This window comes from Salvia splendens, chromosome 20, assembly GCF_004379255.2.
Source record: "Salvia splendens isolate huo1 chromosome 20, SspV2, whole genome shotgun sequence".
Lineage (NCBI taxonomy): Eukaryota > Viridiplantae > Streptophyta > Magnoliopsida > Lamiales > Lamiaceae > Salvia > Salvia splendens.
Window position 1 is genome coordinate 6,100,580 of NC_056051.1, and position 19,865 is coordinate 6,120,444.

At 41.0% G+C, this 19,865-nt stretch overlaps 1 protein-coding gene across 1 annotated transcript; it reads left to right on the top strand.

Annotated features, from left to right (window-relative positions):
* The first annotated feature begins 13,935 nt into the window (after positions 1–13,935).
* Positions 13,936–17,940, top strand: LOC121781363 (probable leucine-rich repeat receptor-like protein kinase At5g63930). The gene is made up of 4 exons (XM_042179108.1): positions 13,936–14,218; positions 15,852–16,727; positions 16,841–16,984; positions 17,759–17,940. Exons 1-4 carry the CDS (start codon positions 13,936–13,938, stop codon positions 17,938–17,940), a joined length of 1,485 nt encoding a protein of 494 aa, XP_042035042.1.
* Positions 17,941–19,865: the final 1,925 nt, after the last annotated feature.

A 19,865-nucleotide genomic window follows, 5' to 3' on the forward strand; every position in this document is an offset into this window, starting at 1 on the left:
TCAATGAATTTTGACCACATAATAAATGTGACGAGACATTTAATTTTGTGAAATTAAATGACATAGCGTCGATCTACATTTTACGTAGATAAATGTAGTATATTCACTTTCTCAAATCCGATTTCCGGTGAGTGAGAAATAGTGGATTAAAGTTGGGCATAATTAGCTTCTAATTAAAGCTTGGAGTTGGAGCTTAGGGAATAATTAACTAGTGTTAATTATCCCACATTGGAGGATTAACACATCTTTTAATGTGTATAAATTAAGTGACTTTATGTTACTTAATAATTATAGTGGACCAAGATGGGTGAAAGAGCCCACACGCGCGCACACGCGCGCGCCGCCGCCGCCGCCCGCCCGCCCGAGCCCGAGCCCGTGCTCGCGCTCGCGGTCGCGGGCCGCGGTCCCGGGCCCGATCCCGATCCCGATCCCGATCCCGATCTTGGACTTGGACTTGGCAATTGGTCTTTGGGCTTGGTGCTTGGCCCAAACTATTCTTTTTAGACCACCGCCGAGTCAGCAATCCAAGTGGCTTGACACGTCGTCAAGCGAGGCACAGTCACGGCTGCCACGTGAGAAATCCACACGCTCCACACACGGGTGGCACACTCCAGCCACACGCCTGTAACCGACGTCGGTTACGAATTGCCATGATGAGCCTTCAATGGGTGGTTGACCAAGCATGGTGGCTTGGCCTATAAATAGGCTAGCCATACCACTGCATTAGGACACACACATACAAGCATTCTGCATCATAAGCTCTCTCCCTCTCTCTGCATTGTTTTCTGTCAAAGCTCTGCCCTCTCCTCCATCCCGTTCGCCGGAGCTCTACTGATTGCGGTGCTGCATCAATAGAGACGTAGCCGTTTTACCTTTGGGGACACACGCCAAACCGAAGAGCACTACCGGGGCGTATCTCGTCTTGCGGGAAGAGGCCTCCTCGACTCGGCTAATCATACTGGTTTAGTAGTTTCGATTTTACGTTGTAATTTCTAAAGTTCAGTTTCTTCTTTTCCTTTCTTTTGGGTTGTATTACGCCCGGTTTTGTTATCTCTTGTAATCCCCAGAAACCAACAATCGCAAGACGAGATAACTTGCCTTTGAAGGGATTTGGACCTTTTAAACTGAACTTAATAATTTCGAAACTTAAACACCTTTGCTGGAGATGTCGACGGAAACTAACACCACTGCTGCCGCCACCATCGCCGCCATTCCTTCCACCATGGCGACCACTGGACCGGTCAATACGTCGTCAATTCCGACGATGATGCCCACTCCCGGGCGCTATCCTTCTTCATCAACAACCCCTTGGGAGTTCGTTAACCCCCTTAGGCTCACTGGTGGATCCACCTCGAGTGGATCGGTTGGTTCCACTTTTAGTGGTTCCTTCGGATCCTTTAATGGATCGAGTGTTGGGGCCTTCGGGCCTCACACGAATGCTGGGGCCTTCGGGTCTCATGCGAGTGCTAGTCCCTTTGGGGATAGTACGTTCATGGCGGGCTCTATGCCTAACGTGAATGGTGGGGGCTCTAGGCCCAACCACGTTGTTGGCTCCTTCGGGGGCAACGGAATTGGTTCCTTCCAAGGACCAACTGCGGCACCTTTGGCACCAAGAATGATGCCACCGGCCGAGAAACCACCCAAGTTTGGAGGATCAGACTTCAAGAGGTGGTACCAAAAGATGTTGTTCTACTTGACAACATTGGGCGTCGCCAACTTCCTCACGGAGAACGAGCCGCCCGCGCCAAACGACCAAGAGACTAGGCTCGAAGTCATGGCGGACTATGAGGCTTGGAGAAAAGGGGATTATCTATATAAAAACTTTATTTTAAGTGCATTAGATGATAGCCTCTATAATGTATACTCCAATGTAACCACATCTAAACAAATGTGGGAGAGCCTAGAGAAGAAATATAGCATAGACAATGCTGCAGGGACTGAACAGGTTGTAGCATCCAAGTTTATGGACTACAAGATGGTCGACTCTCGACCCATCATGGAGCAAGTCCAAGAGCTCCAAATGATCATCCACTCCTTAGTGGCTGAAGGGATGACCTTGCCCGATAAGTTCCTAAGGTGCACGATCATTGACAAACTCCCTCCAAGTTGGAAGGACTTCAAGAGTTATCTCAAGCACAAGCGAAAGCAGATGACCTTTGAAGACTTGATTGTGAAGTTGCGCATTGAGGCAGATGTGCGCAAAAGCGACCAAAAGGCTAAGGGATTCGCCCCAAATGAAGTCAAAGCCAACCTGTTGGAGCGGGGCGGTCCCTCCAACAAACGCCCTCGCCCAAACCGTCCAAGCGACAAAGGGAAGGGAAAGCAGCCTTCAAAGAAGTTTGAAGGCGACTGCTACAAATGTGGCAAACAAGGCCACTTTGCTAAAGACTGCCGCAGCAAGAAGAAGAAGCCAGCTGCCCACGTCGTTGAGAAGGAGTTCAAGGACTGGGATGAGAACGACCTCATTGCTGTGGTCACTAAAGAGGTCAACCTTGTTAACAACAACAAGGGTGGCTGGTATATTGATACCGACGCTACTGCACACGTCTGTGCAGATAGAAGTATGTTCTCCACCTACAACAACGTTGAAGGGAGAAAGATAAACATGGGGAATCAAGCCTCGTCTGAAATCCTCGGAGTTGGTGATGTAATCCTCAAGATGACGTCTGGCGTCTCAATCACCTTGAAGGATGCGCTGCACGTTCCGGACATCCGGAAGAACCTAGTTTCAGGATCAATACTAGTGAATAAGGGTTTTAAACTTGTATTTGAATCCGATAGGTTTGCATTTAAGTTTGGGAAGTCCCTCGGAAAAGGTTATGTAACCGACAGACTTTTCAAGCTTAGTGTAGCAACACTGCGTGTTCCAAAGCCATTGGCTAATAAGAATAAAGCATCTACTTCCTCTTATTTGACCGAGTCTTCAAATATGTGGCATTGTAGATTGGGACATGTAAATTCAAAAGCCATTAAAAGATTAGTAAATTTAGATTTACTAAAGGCTAATGAATTGGATATCCAAGATAAATATGAAATTTGTCTTGAAGCAAAAGTGACTAAGTTGCCGTTTCATTCGGTTGAGCGAAGCACAAAACCCCTTGAATTAATTCACACGGATGTATGTGATTTAAAGATGGTGCAAACAAGAGGTGGTAAAAAGTACTTTATCACTTTCATAGATGATTGCACAAGATATTGCTACATTTATCTTTTAAGAAGTAAAGATGAAGCAATAGAGGCGTTCAAAAATTATAAGAACGAAGTTGAGAATCAACTTGGTTGTAAAATCAAAATGATTCGAAGCGATAGAGGAGGAGAATATGTAGCCCCGTTTGGGGAGTTATGCAACGCAAGTGGTATAATTCATCAAACAACTGCTCCATATTCACCACAATCTAATGGTGTTGCAGAACGCAAAAATCGAACTCTAAAAGAGATGATGAATGCACTGCTTCTAACTTCAGGATTACCACATAACATGTGGGGGGAAGCTGTTTTGACAGCCAACTATATCTTGAATAAGATCCCTCTCAAAGGAAAAGATGTCACTCCTTATGAGTTGTGGAAGGGAAGGAATCCATCCTACAAATACCTCAAAGTGTGGGGGTGTTTGGCAAAGGTGATGGTTCCTCCGCCCAAAGAAGTTACAATCGGACCTAAGACGGTTGATTGCATCTTCATTGGATATGCACTTAACAGTAGTGCATATCGATTTGTTGTTCACAAGTCTGAAATATCGACTATAACAGTAGGGACAACAATTGAGTCAAGGAATGCCGTATTTCTCGAAAATACTTTTCCTTGCAAAGACAAAGAAAAAGTCGTAACCAATTCTGAGACAAGAATTGAGGAAGAAGCCACTAGTTCTAAACCAGTGGAAGAAGAAGCCACTAGTTCTAAATCAGCGGATGCGGAACCTGAATCGCGCAAGCATGCAAGGCCCGATCCAAAAGATATAGTACTAAGACGTGGTAATAGAGTCAGAACACCAAAAACTTTTGGTCCTGACTACATTGCTTTCATGTTGGATGAAGAACCAACATCGATAAAAGTAGCCTTTGCTGGCCCAGACGGGCTGCATTGGAGAAAAGCTGTTCAAAGCGAAATTGATTCAATTTTGCTAAACCACACATGGGTGTTGGTTGATTTGCCCGAAGGTGCTAAACCTTTATGATGCAAATGGGTTCTTAAAAGAAAGTTTAAGGCCGATGGAACAGTCGATAAGTATAAAGCCCGATTAGTAGTAAAGGGTTTTAAACAAAAGGAAGGACATGACTTCTTCGATACCTATTCACCTGTAACAAGGATTACATCTATACGAGTGCTTCTCGCTATTGCTGCATTGCACAATCTTGAGATTCATCAAATGGATGTAAAGACCGCGTTTCTAAATGGTGAACTAGAAGATGAAATCTATATGGAACAACCCGAAGGGTTTGTATTACCTGGACAAGAGAAAAAGGTATGCAAGCTCGTAAAGTCCCTATATGGATTGAAACAAGCGCCATTGCAGTGGCACTTGAAGTTTGATAATGTGATGTTATCAAATGGGTTTAAAATCAACGAGTGCGACAAATGTGTCTACATCAAGAGCACTAATAACGGTCATGTTTTAGTGTGTCTCTACGTTGATGATATGTTAATCTTGGGTAGCAACACTCAAGTAATTAACGATACAAAGGCCATGTTAAAGAGAAACTTTGACATGAAAGACATGGGTCTAGCCGATGTAATTCTTGCAATGAAGATTCTAAGAACAAATGGTGGAATCATCTTAACACAATCACATTATGTTGAGAAGATATTGAATAAATTCAAAGCCTATGATGGCGCGCCGGTTAAGACTCCAATTGAACTCGACGTTCACTTGAGCAAGAACAAAGGCGAGCCCGTTGCACAAGAAGAGTATGCACGGATCATCGGGTGCATTATGTACTTGACTAATTGCACTCGACCTGACATTGCTTGTGCCGTGAACAAGTTGAGTCGTTACACGAGCAATCCAAGCAAAAAGCATTGGAGAGCTCTTGTGAGGGTTTTGAGATATTTAAAACATACTCAAAATCTTGGGCTACACTTCTCGAGATACCCCCCGGTACTTGAAGGGTACTGTGATGCCAATTGGATATCCGATAATAGAGACTCACTTTCAACAAGTGGATACGTCTTTATTATTGGGGGTGGTGCTGTATCGTGGAAATCCACAAAACAGACATGTATAGCCCGATCAACAATGGAATCGGAGTTCATTGCATTAGATAAGGCGGGTGAGGAAGCCGAGTGGCTTAAGAACTTCCTTGAAGATATTCCATGTTGGTATAAGCCAGTGCCACCAGTGCTAATCCACTGCGATAGCCAAGCGGCTATTGGAAGGGCAAACAATGGTTTCTATAATGGTAAATCTCGACATATACGTCGACGACATAACACCGTGAGACATTTGATCACAACTGGCGTGATTACAATTGACTGGACGAAGTGAGTATTAATTTTATAGTATAATGTGAGTCAAATGAGGTAATATAGTATGAGATCCACTTACTAAAAGTTGAAAAAGGATAAATGTATTTTTAAATAGCGGACAACCCAAGATGGCAAAACGTGTTAGATCTTGGCAGACAAAAGGAAGTATTTTCAATCTTAGGATTTTTAAAATTAGCCAGCAACTTGAATAATACTAACCTGAAACCTGATAAGTTGACCTTATTGGCATTCATAGTCTTATTATTGGGAAGGATTGGATAAGGGTAAAAATATACACTGCATTCCATAAAAATAGATATTTTAGAGATAATAAATATTTTAATACATAATTGATAAAGTAGGGAAAGAAATAGATGCCTATAGGGACACTGCAATTGATTCCGGAGGGATAGAAATGCAACTATGCAAGAATGGAAGCAATAGATAAAAAAAACTGATTGAAATGTATCCCATAATCTTATGATGAGCTAAAATTTGTTCAGTTCTACGACATCGACTAATGAATTGAGGGGGGAAAAAAGAAATTATATAGGTCGTCATATTAAACACGTAGGTTTTGGGCCAACAAAGTTAGCAATGAATATAAATATTCCCACTAACATTAATACGATTTTGGCTCATGAACTCAGTAGGGTATATGCATTGACTTTTTCCAATTAAGACACACTCACGCTTTGGCCCCAAAAATCGTATGCATTAATTTTTCCAACTAAAATTAGTAAGGTTTTGCCTAGTGAGATCGGCCGGCCGGCAACTACCGTGTCCGATTTTGCGGAAGGTGGAACTGGAGCAAGCCTCTGAAGGGGAAGGCATGAGGTGATTCGGGTTGAAACTCAAAACCAATGTTTTTTCCAATTCTATCCCGTAAAATTAGAGACATTGGGAATGACACATGTTTTAATATAAAATTAGTAAAGTAGTATGAGAAATAGAATAAAAATAGTCGTTGGAGATAAACAAAAAGATAACAAAAATAGAAATAGACTATTTTTATGGAATATGTGAAGTATTTAATTTAACTTGACATGAGATGAAAGCTGATTGGTTTTGGTTTTGGGTCCGAAACGGCAGTTCCGGTTCAAAACCACTGGTTTTTGCAGGTTCCTGATCGAAAACTGGTGGTTTAACGATTTTTTTAAAGAAAACAATTATTATAAAAATAGTATTATTCCATTATAACTAATAATTTATCAAACAAATCCTAGATCTGACGGTTGAGAGATGTTGGAATCTTGAATTTAAGATGTCCGGTCAATGAAGTTTGACGAGTAATAAATGTAACGAAACATTTAATTCTGCGAAATTAAATGGTATAGCGTCGATCTACATTCCGCGCAGATGACCGTAGTATATTCACTTTCTCAAATCCGATTCCCGGTGAGTGAGAAATAGTGGATTAAAGTTGGTCACATTGTAGCTTTTGATAAAGCTAGGAGTTGAAAGTGTAGGGAGTAATTAACTAATGTTAATTATCCCACATAGGAGATGAGACACATCTTTAAATGTGTATTTATTAAGTGACTTATTACACTTAGTAATTATCGTGGACTAAGATGGGTGAAGGAGCCCACACGCGCGCACACGTGAGCCAAGCCGAGCCGTACCCGTGCCCGTGCCCTTGGCCTTGGACTTGAACTTGGATCTTGGCAATTGGTCTTTGGGTGGTTCTTGGGCCTGTCCCTGGATCCAGACTTAATGTTTTGGACCACCTCAGTTTTGGGCAGCAGCCTGATCAACTTGACATGCTGCGTCTTGATCAGCAGCGTGATCAACTCGGCCTGCTGTACCTTGAGCGATGGCTTCAGGAGCGTGATCAACTCGGCCTGCTGTGCCTTGAGCGATGGCTTGATCAGCGTCTTGATTCAACGTCGACCACTCCATTTTTCAAACACGTAACGGCCGCGGTTACAGGCCCGCCATGATAAGCCATGATGACAGCCATCAAGGCTGAGTTGACCCCCGCAGTGGACCAAGCCTATAAATAGGCTAGTCATTCCTTGCATTAGTAACACACAAAACATAGAACACACAAGCATCATACTCTCTGCATAGTCTTCCTTTCCGAAGCTCTGCCCTCTCATCCATCCAGTTAGTCGGAGCTATGTTGATTGCGGTGCTGCTTCACCAGAGACGTAGCCGTTTTATCTTTGGGGAAGACACGTCAAACCGAGAGCACTACCGGGGCGTATCTCGTCTTGCGGAAAGAGGACTCCTCGACTCGGCTAAGTTCAATTTCCATTTATAGTTTCGATTTCATTGTATTTTCAGTTTTAGTTCTTCCTTCTTGGGTTGTATTACGCCTGATATTGTTTATCTCTTGTAATTCCAGTCACGGAAACCCCCTGTATCCCCAACAGCCGCAAGACGAGATATACTTGCCGTTGAAGGATTTAGACCTTAACTGAGCTTAAAACTTTCAAAACTTAATGCCTTTGCTGGAGATGTCGACCAACGCCAACACCTCCGCTGCTACTACTCCAGCCACCGTTGCCTCAACTGTTCCGGCCACCACTGCAACTGCTGGGGTTTGGTGCCCCTTGCACAGTGGAAGACATGCATTCACAAATAAATCATACATATGGATCTATTTGACCGATTATGGGATTAATTGATTCACATGTTAAACATTGAATTGCATACAAGAACGCACAAAAATCATGCTTAAGGAATTAAAATCCTAATTCATGATATTCTACGGTTTAGGATTACCGATCTGATTCTCCAAAGAATCGACGATTGCTTGCGCCTTCTCCACGTGATGTTCTTCGTACTCAACCACGAATCTTCTAATCTGTATCCCGAACTCAGAATCTGACCTTTGGGTGGGCAAAGCTTGTTAGAATCGAAAAAGGCTTGACTAGAAAGAAGACAGAATATCAGTTTTCTCAAAACCCAATTTTTCGTCCACTCCCACTGGGGAGCACGAATATTAAGAGTAAAATCATTAATTTTGTCTTCTATTTAGTCTCATTTATATAGAGTTATGATGGGCCAGATTAAGGATCCATGGAGGTTGGACTTGGGCCAAACCCGTTGGACTTTTACTAATTAAATTGAGCCCCAATTTAATACAAGTCCAATAGAATATTATTATCATCCACTATTGTATAATAATATTGACTGCCCGTCCAATCCCAAATTACGAGTAATCCGGGCTTTACCTCTTTAATTTATTATTTCCCGTGTTTAAGTTATAAATATCCATTAATTAATTTAAATCTGCTATTTGAATTTAATTAATTAATATCTTTTTCCAAGAGTTGTCTAGTTCAAAATCTTTATGTATTATTCTGGAATAAATTCCAACCGGCCGGGTTTCTGAATAATAAAACCTTTTTCGAACACCTCTTGAGGATATTATCAAACTGGACTTACCCAGCACACGATTCATTGCAATAACAATACTAGCACCTCTAGACATTGATCACCACTACCCAAGATACCAGGATTCTTGGATTGCGAAAAATCCGCACCATTTGATAAATCAAAGTAGTGCATAATCAGTATCGTATGCTCAATGTTATGTCAACAATGATTAAGAAATAACAATCACCGATACCTCGTCTTTCAGTAAATAGCAAGAAAGACTTATCTCAACTGTTAGATCCTTCATTGCTATACCACACCAGTGTCGTTTATTTCCTAAGGTAAGGAAACATGCGGACTGACACTGCAACCTTTCACGATAGGTAGCCAAAGCCTATCTAGGTTGTGAAATTCTATTTCTCCGTTGTAACCACATCAAAAGAGATGTGGGAAAGCCTAGAAAGAAAGTACAGCATAGACAATGCTGCAGGTACTGAACAAGTTATAGCATCCAAATTTATGGACTACAAGATGGTCGACTCTCGACCCATCATGGAGCAAGTTCAAGAGCTCCAAATGATCATCCACGCACTAGTGGCTGAAGGGATGACCTTGCCCGATAAATTCTTAAGGTGCACGATCACTGACAAGCTTCCTCCTAGTTGGAAGGAATTCAAGAGCTATCTCAAGCACAAGCGAAAGCAGATGACTCTTGAAGATTTGATCGTGAAATTGCGCATTAAGGCTGATGTGTGCAAAAGTGACCAAAAGGCTAAGGGCTTTAGCCCACTTAAAGCCAAGGCTAATCTGTTGGAGCAGGACGGTCCGTCCAACAAACGCCCTCACCCAAGTCAAAAGGATAAGGGGAAGGGAAAACAGCCTACAAAGAAATTTGAAGGCGAATGCTTCAAATGTGGCAAAACTGGCCACTTTGCCAAAGAATGCCGCAGCAAGAAGAAGAAGCCGGCAGCCCACGTCGTTGAGAAGGAGTTCAAGGACTGGGATGAAAGTGACCTCATCGCCGTGGTCACTGAAGAAGCCAACTTGATTGACAACAAGGGAGGCTGGTACATCGGCACTAGAGTAACTGCTCATGTTGGGCCGATAGGAGTAAGTTTTCAACTTACAGTCCCGTTGATGGGATGAAGATCAACATGGGGAATCAAGCATCCTCCGAAGTCCTTGGAATCGGAAATGTGATCCTCATGATGACATCTGGCATCATAGTGGATTAAAGTTGGTCACATTGTAGCTTTTGATAAAGCTAGGAGTTAAAAGTGTATGGAGTAATTAACTAGTGTTAATTATCCCACATAGGAGATGAGACACATCTTTAAATGTGTATGTATTAAGTGACTTATTACACTTAGTAATTATCGTGGACTAAGATGGGTGAAAGAGCCCACACACGCGCACACGCGCGCCGAGCCGTACCCGAGCCCTGCCCATGCCCGTGCCCTTGGCCTTGGCCTTGGTCTTGGTCTTGGACTTAGATCTTGGCAATTGGTCTTTGGGTGGTCTTTTGGCTTGGTTCTTGGGCCTGTCCCTGGATCCAGACTTAATATGATGCGTCTTGATCAGCAGCCTGATCAACTCGGCCTGCTGTGCCTTGAGCGATGGCTTCGAGAGCCTGATCAACTCGGCCTGCTGCGCCTTGAGCGATGGCTTGATCAGCGTCTTGATCAAGCGAAGTCCACATGTGACGGTTGAACAAGGGCGTGTACAGCGTCTAGATTCAACGTCGACCACTCCATCTTTCAAACTCGTAACGGCCGGCGGTTACAAGCTCGCCATGATGAGCCATGATGACAACCATCAAGGCTGAGTTGACCCCTGCAGTGGACCAAGCCTATAAATAGGCTAGTCATTCCTTGCATTAGTAACACACAGATCATAGAACACACAAGCATCATACTCTCTGCATAGTCTTCTTTTCCGAAGCTCTGCCCTCTCCTCCATCCAGTTCGCCGGAGCTCGGTTGATTGCGGTGCTGCTTCACCAGAGACGTAGCCGTTTTATCTTTGGGGACAACACGCTTAACCGAGAGCACTACCGGGGCGTATCTCGTCTTGCGGAAAAAGGACTCCTCGACTCGGCTAACTTCAATTTTCATTTATAGTTTTGATTTCATTGTAATTTTCAGTTTTAGTTCTTCCTTCTTGGGTTGTATTACGCCCGGTATTGTTTATCTCTTGTAATTCCAGTCAACGGAAACCCCTGTATCCCTATGATAAACTCGTGGTTTAGCAAGTATTTTGGATGTTTAACGTGAATATTTCTGTGTTTTAGAGCATGTTACTTGAGTTTGCGTCCATTATCCACTACGCAAGTGTTTTGATGAGTTTGTCGAGTGTTTGGAGCTAAAACAGGTGAAAATGACTTGAAAATGAGCTTGAAGTTGGATTACAGAAATATCGCCCGCCGGGCGTTTATAGTTAAGAGAAACGCCTGACCGGGCGTTCGTGTAAAGAAGGGACTAGTCCAGAGAGATCGCCCGACCGGGCGTTTCGGCGACTTAAAATCGCCCGGCCGGGCGATGCGTGCGACGAAGGTTTAAGTGCTATTATTTCCGCCCCGGGTATAAAAGGGATCGAGGTTTTGCGACTCCACAGAACTCACACGCCCCAGAAGCAGCTTTTGAAGATTTGGAGAACGGATTTGGGAGACAAGGAGTCCCAATCATCAACGAGGTTGAAGACGAAGATGAATTGCCCATTCAATCCACCTTTGGGAGTATCTTTATTAGTTTTCTTATGTTTAGTACAATTTCTATGGATTTATCTTGTGAATTTGTGTTGAATATGAGTAGCTAATTCCCTTGTAGAGTTTTGGTGAAGACTACAATGAACGCTTTTTATTAATTCAAGGACTTTTGATTACCTATGCTCTTGTGATTTCTTTGTTTCATTCTTGAGCTTTTTCAATTTAATTGCTTAGCTACCAATTGGGTTTGTTGACCTAGTTTTGACTAATCGAGAGTTACCTAACTAGGATTGATAAAAGAATGAACAACACCTAGATAATTTACATTCGAGAGAAGGAATTCTAGAGTGAGGGCTTGGGCCTTTTGTTTTACGGAGTTAATTGTGAAGTATTAGAAGGAGACTTCAATATTAATGGTTAATCAACGGGTTGAGTGCACTCGAGAGAGGGCTTAACCTAGACTAGTGGCTTTCCTAGTAATCCTAGAGACTTCAATTGGGTAATCGAAGGTGTTGAATTGTTCACATTGTGTTCGTTGTAGTTGGATCCAAAGCTCTACTTCATTCTCTTATTTGAAACCTATCTTTTGTTGCGTGCTTTTAACTTGTTTATGTTTAATTGTTTTTCCAAGAATCAAACCAAACCTTCAATTTGTCTTGATAGTAGTTAACGTCGGTCCGTGGTACTTGAGTTTATACATTTTGTCTCTGTGGGATACGATACTCTTGCTTGCTTTGTGCTACACTAGCCTCGTACACTTGCGGGAATTTCTTGTGTTAAAATAAGTTGAGTCAAGTTTTTGGCGCTGTTGCCGCGGACGATTTGTGTTCATTTAGCTCAATATCGTGGTAAAGATAGAGATTACTAGTTTAGACGTTGTTGCTTTAATTTTTATTTTATTTTTGAGCTCTTACGTTGAGTTTTCTTGTTTCAGGTTGTATGCACACACGCTCTAGGGGTCTACCTTTAGAGCCTATCGATCTTGAGATCGAAGCATCCAACAGAAGGAGAAACGCTTTGAGAAGGCTAAATCAAAGGATCTGAGTATCTTCTCCGGTCCAGAGACGATCATCTTCACCGGTTCAAGAGTCACCGTCGCCTACTCCATCACCAATTCACTCCCCCATTCAGTTTGAGCCACATTCTCCTATTCTAATGGAGAACGTAGACGGCAATAATGTTCCACCACCTTCTCCAACAAATGCTCAGCTCCAACAACAACTAGAAGACTTGCAGAGGTGGTTGGATCAAAGGCAGAATGTGATACCTGTTCAGAACATGTATGCATATCCTGGGGTGGCAAACCCAACTGTTGGCAACAATGTTAATTCCAACACATTTGAACTCAGGAGAGGATTACTGCAGATGGCCGAGAACAATGCTTTTAGAGGCCGAGCCACAGAGGATCCCAACAAGCATCTCACTAAATTCATCCAGATCTGCAACACGACGAAGATAAATGGATTTACAGATGAACAGATCAGATTAAGGGTATTCCCTTTCTCTCTGGAGGATGATGCCAAGGATTGGCTGGATAGTATGGAGCCCAACTCCATTCGCACGTGGGATGCCATGGTTGAAAAGTTCTTAGAAAAATACTACCCACCGAGTGAGGCGTTGAAGAGGCAGTCAGAGATCATTTCATTTGAGATGACTACCCAAGAGAGTATCCGAGGAGCTTGGGAAAGATTCAAGGGACTGATGAAGAGGTGCCCCAATCATGGGCTGAATCCGACGCATCAAGTCTTAGCATTCTATAGGGGGTGTCTGCCTGAAGCAAAGCGCGAACTGAACTTGAGCGCAGGGGGATCATTGCTAAAGAAGGGAGAAGCAGAGTCCACGGAAGTGATTGAGAGAGTGACCTCTAATGATGAAGGCTGGAACAACGAGATGAGCAGAGTACACCGGGTAGCCTCTGCCGCAGAGAGCAGCTATGTGGATAACGTGTATAAACAGATAGAGCTCCTCCACTCCCCCGTTGCCAGAACATCCGCCACAACTGACTCCCCCAAACCTGTTGTGCCAGCAGCCCCAAAACCGGAACCAGCACCCCACGTTCCCAAGCTCTCGTACCCCCACACGCCCGCAGCTCGTGCTCGACTAGAAGACACCGCTATGGTCAGATCGTCAGCTACAGCAGCCAAGTACAACATCGACTATTGAGCTTTCGCACTACGCCGCACCGAGCCCTTGCCAGCCCTTGCTGTCGATGTCCGTGAAAGCTCCATTATGTGCCTCTCCTCGTCAACCGCAAGCGGGTGTCTCAAGCTCAAGGAAAAATGAGTGGAAAATTGATTCGCACGATGGTGAAGAGAAGAGGGAAGAGAAGTTGATAGTACTTAGTAATGTGGGGAATCAAAAAGAGATAAGGAAGGTGAATGACTCTATTACCAAAAGAGAAGATGTGGTCAACAACACCTTTCTTGGCTGATCGAGAAATAGATGAAACCTGAAGCTCTTGATTCTAGTTTGGAGTCGAAAGAAAAGAATTTAAGTATGCATCCTGAAAAGCAGAGCAAAATCGCGAGGATGGACAAGGCTGCTTTTGAGATACAAAAGTACAACTTTGATGAGGAAATGGAAGAGAAGAGAAGGTTATTTGAGGATGAGATTAGAGTCAAGACTATAAAATTGGTTACGAAGAAGACCACAATCAGCAACACAAAGAAAATATTGAAAAAGAGAGGGCAGTCTTGTGCGTTTGATCCCGGAGGGACTCTTCGTGGTGTCGTGGTTCCCACCTTGAGGACAAGGTGGATTTTAACCGTGGGGGAGTTGATACGAGTATTTCTATTATTATTATTTTGTTTAGATATATTAGAGATTTATCTTCTTTGTTTAGATATTATAGGGATTTAGCATATCTTTTTGTATCCACACGTATTATAAATATGCGTGGATTCTTGCATAATATGCAGTCAATCAATAAATCAATACATGAAATTATTCAATTGGCTCATTATCCTGTGCTTCAAGAAACTATCATCAACGCTGCCGACGAGAACCTCTCTCGCGCCCAGCAACCCCTCTGCCGAACGTCTTCGCCGACCTAATCCTCTTGGGCGCTCGACGACTACGGTCTCTGTTTCTTGATTGTGAGGATTCCGACAATTAAGGAAAGGCATTCCCTTAACATATGCTTAATCCACTTGTTGGCTAGTTGATGTTGTTTTCCCCCAGTATGCCCGAAAGTATGATGCAAGAGATAAGTACTAATGATATTTTATTATTTTATTCATAAAAAATTACATGAGTCGTTATATTATACTCCATCGATCCGTCTCAAGGAAGATGACCCATTCCTTGGGCGGCACCAATTTTAGTTTGTGTGTTGAGTGGAGAGAGTAAAGTAAAGAGAGAGAATAAAGTAGAGATAATGGTGTTTCCATTTTAAGTAATGGGTCATCTTGGTTAGGACGGATGAAAAAGGAAAGTGGGTCATCTTTAATGGGACGGAGGGTGTACTATAATTACATTCATTTATATGATGGATCATGTGAATGTTTTTTAAAACATTTCTTCGTACCTTTTGTTTAAATAGTACTTTGAATTGATTAACTCAATCAAAAATAATGTACAAATCCATGAGAAAAATATAGTGGAGAAATTCAGGTTTAGCTTATATTTTCAACATATAAATTAAACTATAATTTATATTTTCACTCTTTCACTAATTGATAAATTTAATTTTAATGTTTGTGTGAATACTGATTAATAATAATAATATATAAAAATTGAAATTTTTTTATAACACATACTTTAATATAATTTCAGTTTTATTATCACAAATAATATTGGTGTGTTATTATTTTTGGCATTACATCTTATTATTATGCTATATAATTGGTTACTTTTCAATATTTAGATTAATAAAAACAAACTAATGGTTTATACATTGCATAGAAGTTGCACTAGTTTGATTTGATTAAAGGCCAAAAAAGATTATACTATGCTTTGTCACTCCCAATGCTTCATTCATATTGAGTCATAACATATTGGTTGCATATATTATTATGGTCATATCTACTAAGATGGTATACATGCATGCGTGGCCTTGAGATAATGCCGTCGTGTCGGTTAATTTTTTTACATTTGAATTGAAAAATTAAAAATTGTAAAAAAACCAAATTTACCGATTTGGGACTGCCAATGCAGGCTGGCCTGGCCCACTTCATTGTCTTCATCATGTTCATGTATGCAATTAAAATATTCCAAAATTATATTTGGACGAGTATATCATCGAGGATTGACGAAGACTAATAAATAAAAAATTGAAATAATTCTGTTTTAAAAAATTAATTAAATAATACTCCATAAACTATCAAACCTCATTCTATTATATAAATCTTCTGTTATAGAGTACACAGTCTGTCAACTGAAACAAAACAGCAAATTAATGGAGAGTCTTACTTTTTCCATTGTTCTTTTAATCTTGCTATTGAATAGCTTTGCCTTCTCCTTGAATTTTGACACAGATAAAAATGCACTTATTTCCTTCAAAAATTCCATCACTTCCGACACTAATGCTATCTTGAGCATCAATTGGTCGCAAAACACATCAGTCTGTAATTGGATTGGTGTGTCGTGCGGCCTCAAACACGGCCGTGTCACTGCTCTCAATCTCCCTCGATATGACCTTGCTGGAACTGTTGCTCCCCATCTTGGAAACCTTTCGTTTCTAAGATATTTGGACATCAGTTCCAACAGTTTTGTTGGGATGTTATCCTTTGAGCTCTCTAAACTGCGTCGTTTGAAGGTGATGAATTTGGGAGCAAATTCATTCACCGGAGAAATACCAACATGGTTGGGCAGTTTACCTCAACTGGAGGAACTCTATCTGTACAATAACTCTTTCTTAGGTAAAATTCCTTCGTCTTTGTTTAACAATTCCAAGCTCCAGATGTTACAGATATTACACTTGTACAGTAATAAACTGAGTGGATCCATACCACATGTTATCTTCAATGTGTCTTCCCTAAGAGAAATCAGAATTGGAATTAATAGCCTATCAGGTCGGCTCCCAATTGATATGTGCAACAATATGCCCAACATCAAATTCTTGGCACTCTCTTGGAATCAACTTGAAGGGCAGATTCCGTCAAATATATGGAAATGCACACATCTTGATGTCTTGTCATTATCCTTCAACAATTTTAGTGGAAGCATTCCACGTGAAACTGGAAGATTGAGCATGCTTACAAAGTTGCACTTGGGGTACAATAGTGGTTTTCAAGGTACAAATATTTCTTCTTTCTTCTATATTTAGAGGTATGGCATCCTCTCCTTCCTACAGCATCCCATGTGTTGATATATAATGATTCATTATGTTGATATACATTGATTGTAGGAGGAGTTCCACCGGAAATCGGGAATCTTTCAAGACTGGAGATTTTAGGGATTGGCAACGCTTCTCTAACTGGAATTATTCCATCTTCAATCTTCAACATGTCATACCTTGAGAAGTTATATCTTGGTGATAACAAGTTGACAGGTATTTTACCCCATTATATTGTATCTTGATAACAACAAGTTCACGGGTACTTGCTTCATCATATCAATTTTATGATATACATTTACAGATCTCAAGTAATGAGAAAATTATATCGAAAATTGAAAACTTTAATCTGGTTCGGTTAATTCTTATATATTTTACAAAAATATTCATCATTATAAAAATTTTCGTTTTGCATTACTTTTATGATAACCAAACAAAAAATAAAAAATTTATGTACAATTATGATGTATATACATGAATAGGACCAGATGAAAACTTTACCTAAAAGCTACAAACCATATTAATTAAATTTTATGTTTCGTTGTTTTAGATTTTAAATTTAGCTATTTTTTACAATTCTATTAAGGGCAAAATAGTCTATTTATACAAAAAGTTATTACCATTAATAGATATTTATTTATAGTGGCTCTAGTGGATTATGATTAATGTAAAACTAAATCTTAATATAAAAACGCATAACCAAAGCATACGGAGGTGATTATTAGGCTATTGTTAATTTATTTTTAGGTCATTCTAATAAGGATGGCATAAAATAATTTAAAAATAACCTCAAACTCAGATTCTATAAAATGACTTGAAACTAAGACCTTTTGATTAATTATTGTTCACTTGATTGACAAATCGTTCTGCATTTCATTTTTGTAATAAGATACATTTTTGTTTTGATCACTTTCCGTCTACAAATAATATTTTGCTTAGAAAATGATGACTTATAGAGCTTTGTATTAAGAATATCATCTGCTCTTGAAGGACTTATTCCTCCGAATATCTGGAAGTGCAAAAATCTTGAGATCTTGAACTTGGGTTGGAACCATTTCACAGGTATTAGTTACATGATACTTTCAACGCTTTTTATTATAACAAATTCTTTATCACATACTATCCCGTTAAGAAAATTAAAGAAAACAAGTAGGATTTTTTTTTCAATTTGACAAAATATCATCAATATGCAAGTTCTGTTCAAATTATTACTATATCACTTAGAGTACGTATAATAACGTACTATTTATATTAATAGAATTTATATATGTTAAATGTTACTATCTTATTTATGTTGACATGTGTGAATTACCACAAGAGATTGGCACTCTACTAATGCTTGAGACTTTCAACGTGTTTAACAATTCCTTATATGGATTAATCCCATCTTCCATATTCAACATATTCAAGAGATCCTCTTTGATCTCTTGAATCACCTTCTTGCTTGAACCAGCAACTAGCATATCATCCACGTACAAGAGCAAATAAGCCACCACCAGACCCCCTTTCTTCTTGATATAAACGCATTCATCATATTTCGATCTAGTGAAGCCATTTGCCAAGATATGATTATCAAACTTGATATGCCATTGCCTACTAGCTTGCTTGAGGCCATATATACTCTTTTTCAATAGACAAACTTTGTTTTCCTCCCCAGCTTTGGCAAAGCCCTCTGGCTGTTGCATAAAGATTGTTTCCACCAAATCTCCATGCAAAAAAGCCGTTTTCACATCGAGCTGCTCCAGCTCCCAGTCCAGCCTTGCAACCACTGCCAAGAGAGTTCTTATGGATGTGTGCTTCACCACAGGAGAGAAGACCTCACTATAATCAACTCCATACTCTTGTGTGAAGCCCCTTGCTACAAGTCTAGCCTTGTATCTGATTTTCACATTATCAGCCGACTCCAATTTCTTTTTGAATATCCACTTGCAGCTCACAATCCTTCTTCCTTCAACTTTGTCTACCAATATCCATGTCCCATTTTTCAGCAAGGAGTCTATCTCCTCAACCATGGCTTTCATCCACTCACTTCTTTCTTTGCATTCCATGGCAGCTTTATATGTGGCTGGTTCCCCAAACTCCACCTCCTCAGCTACACATAATGCAAAGTAAAGCATCTCTGAGTCAGCATATCTGGCTGGCATTTTGACATTCTTTCTCCTGACTCTATCTCGAGCTAACTGATATTGGCTGAGATCCTCAGTCTCTGCATCTGACCCTTCTTGTGGCTGATCAATATTTCCATCATTTGCTCCACCTGGAACCACCTCTTCAGACTCCACTTCAGGCTCCACCTCAGGCTGTATTCCAGATCTCATAGCTTCATCAGATACTGCAGCAGCCTTTGCAGAACCTTGTGACTTATTGAAGGGCATCACAAACTCATTGAAGACTACATCTCGGCTCACAATGATCTTGTGATTTCCAGGTTCAATGCTCCAAAGCCTGTATCCCTTTACACCAGGTTGGTATCCCAGAAGCACACATTTCACTGCCCTTGCATCCAGCTTACTTTGCTTGAGGTGTGCATAGGCTTGGCAGCCAAATATCTTGAGATCTGAGTAGTTTCCATATGTCCCATACCATTTAAAGTCTGGAGTGTCACTCTCAATGGCTGAAGAGGGACATTTATTCAATAATTTCACAGCAGTTGCAGCAGCTTCAGCCCAAAATTTCTTCTCCATTCCTGAACTGAGCAACATACACCTTACTCTCTCTAATATGGTGCGGTTTGCCCTTTCTGCCACCCCATTTTGTTGGGGGTTTAGTGGAACGGTTTTGTGGCGTCTGATCCCTCTATCCTGGCAGAATCTATCAAATTCTTTTGACAAAAATTCGAGTCCATTGTCTGTCCTCAGACAGCCCAGAGATCTGCCTTTCTCTCTTTCAACCATAATGCACCAATCTCTAAACTTAGTAAAGGCCTCAGATTTTTCCTTCAAGATATATAGCCATATTTTTCTGGAATAATCATCTATTATGGTCATATAATACCTCCCTCCTCCAACTGAATTCACAGGGGAGGGTCCCCACAAATCACTATGTGCATAATCAAGAGGTGCTTGTGATAGATGTTTACCTTTTGGATAAGGGAGCT

Bases quoted from the DNA above. Each gene is read 5' to 3' on its own strand.
- LOC121781363 (XM_042179108.1), top strand. From the start codon at position 13,936: ATGAAACCTGAAGCTCTTGATTCTAGTTTGGAGTCGAAAGAAAAGAAT. The intron at 16,728-16,840 runs GTACAAATATTT...CATTGATTGTAG, and splicing joins GTACAATAGTGGTTTTCAAG to GAGGAGTTCCACCGGAAATC. The intron at 16,985-17,758 runs GTATTTTACCCC...CTGCTCTTGAAG, and splicing joins TGGTGATAACAAGTTGACAG to GACTTATTCCTCCGAATATC.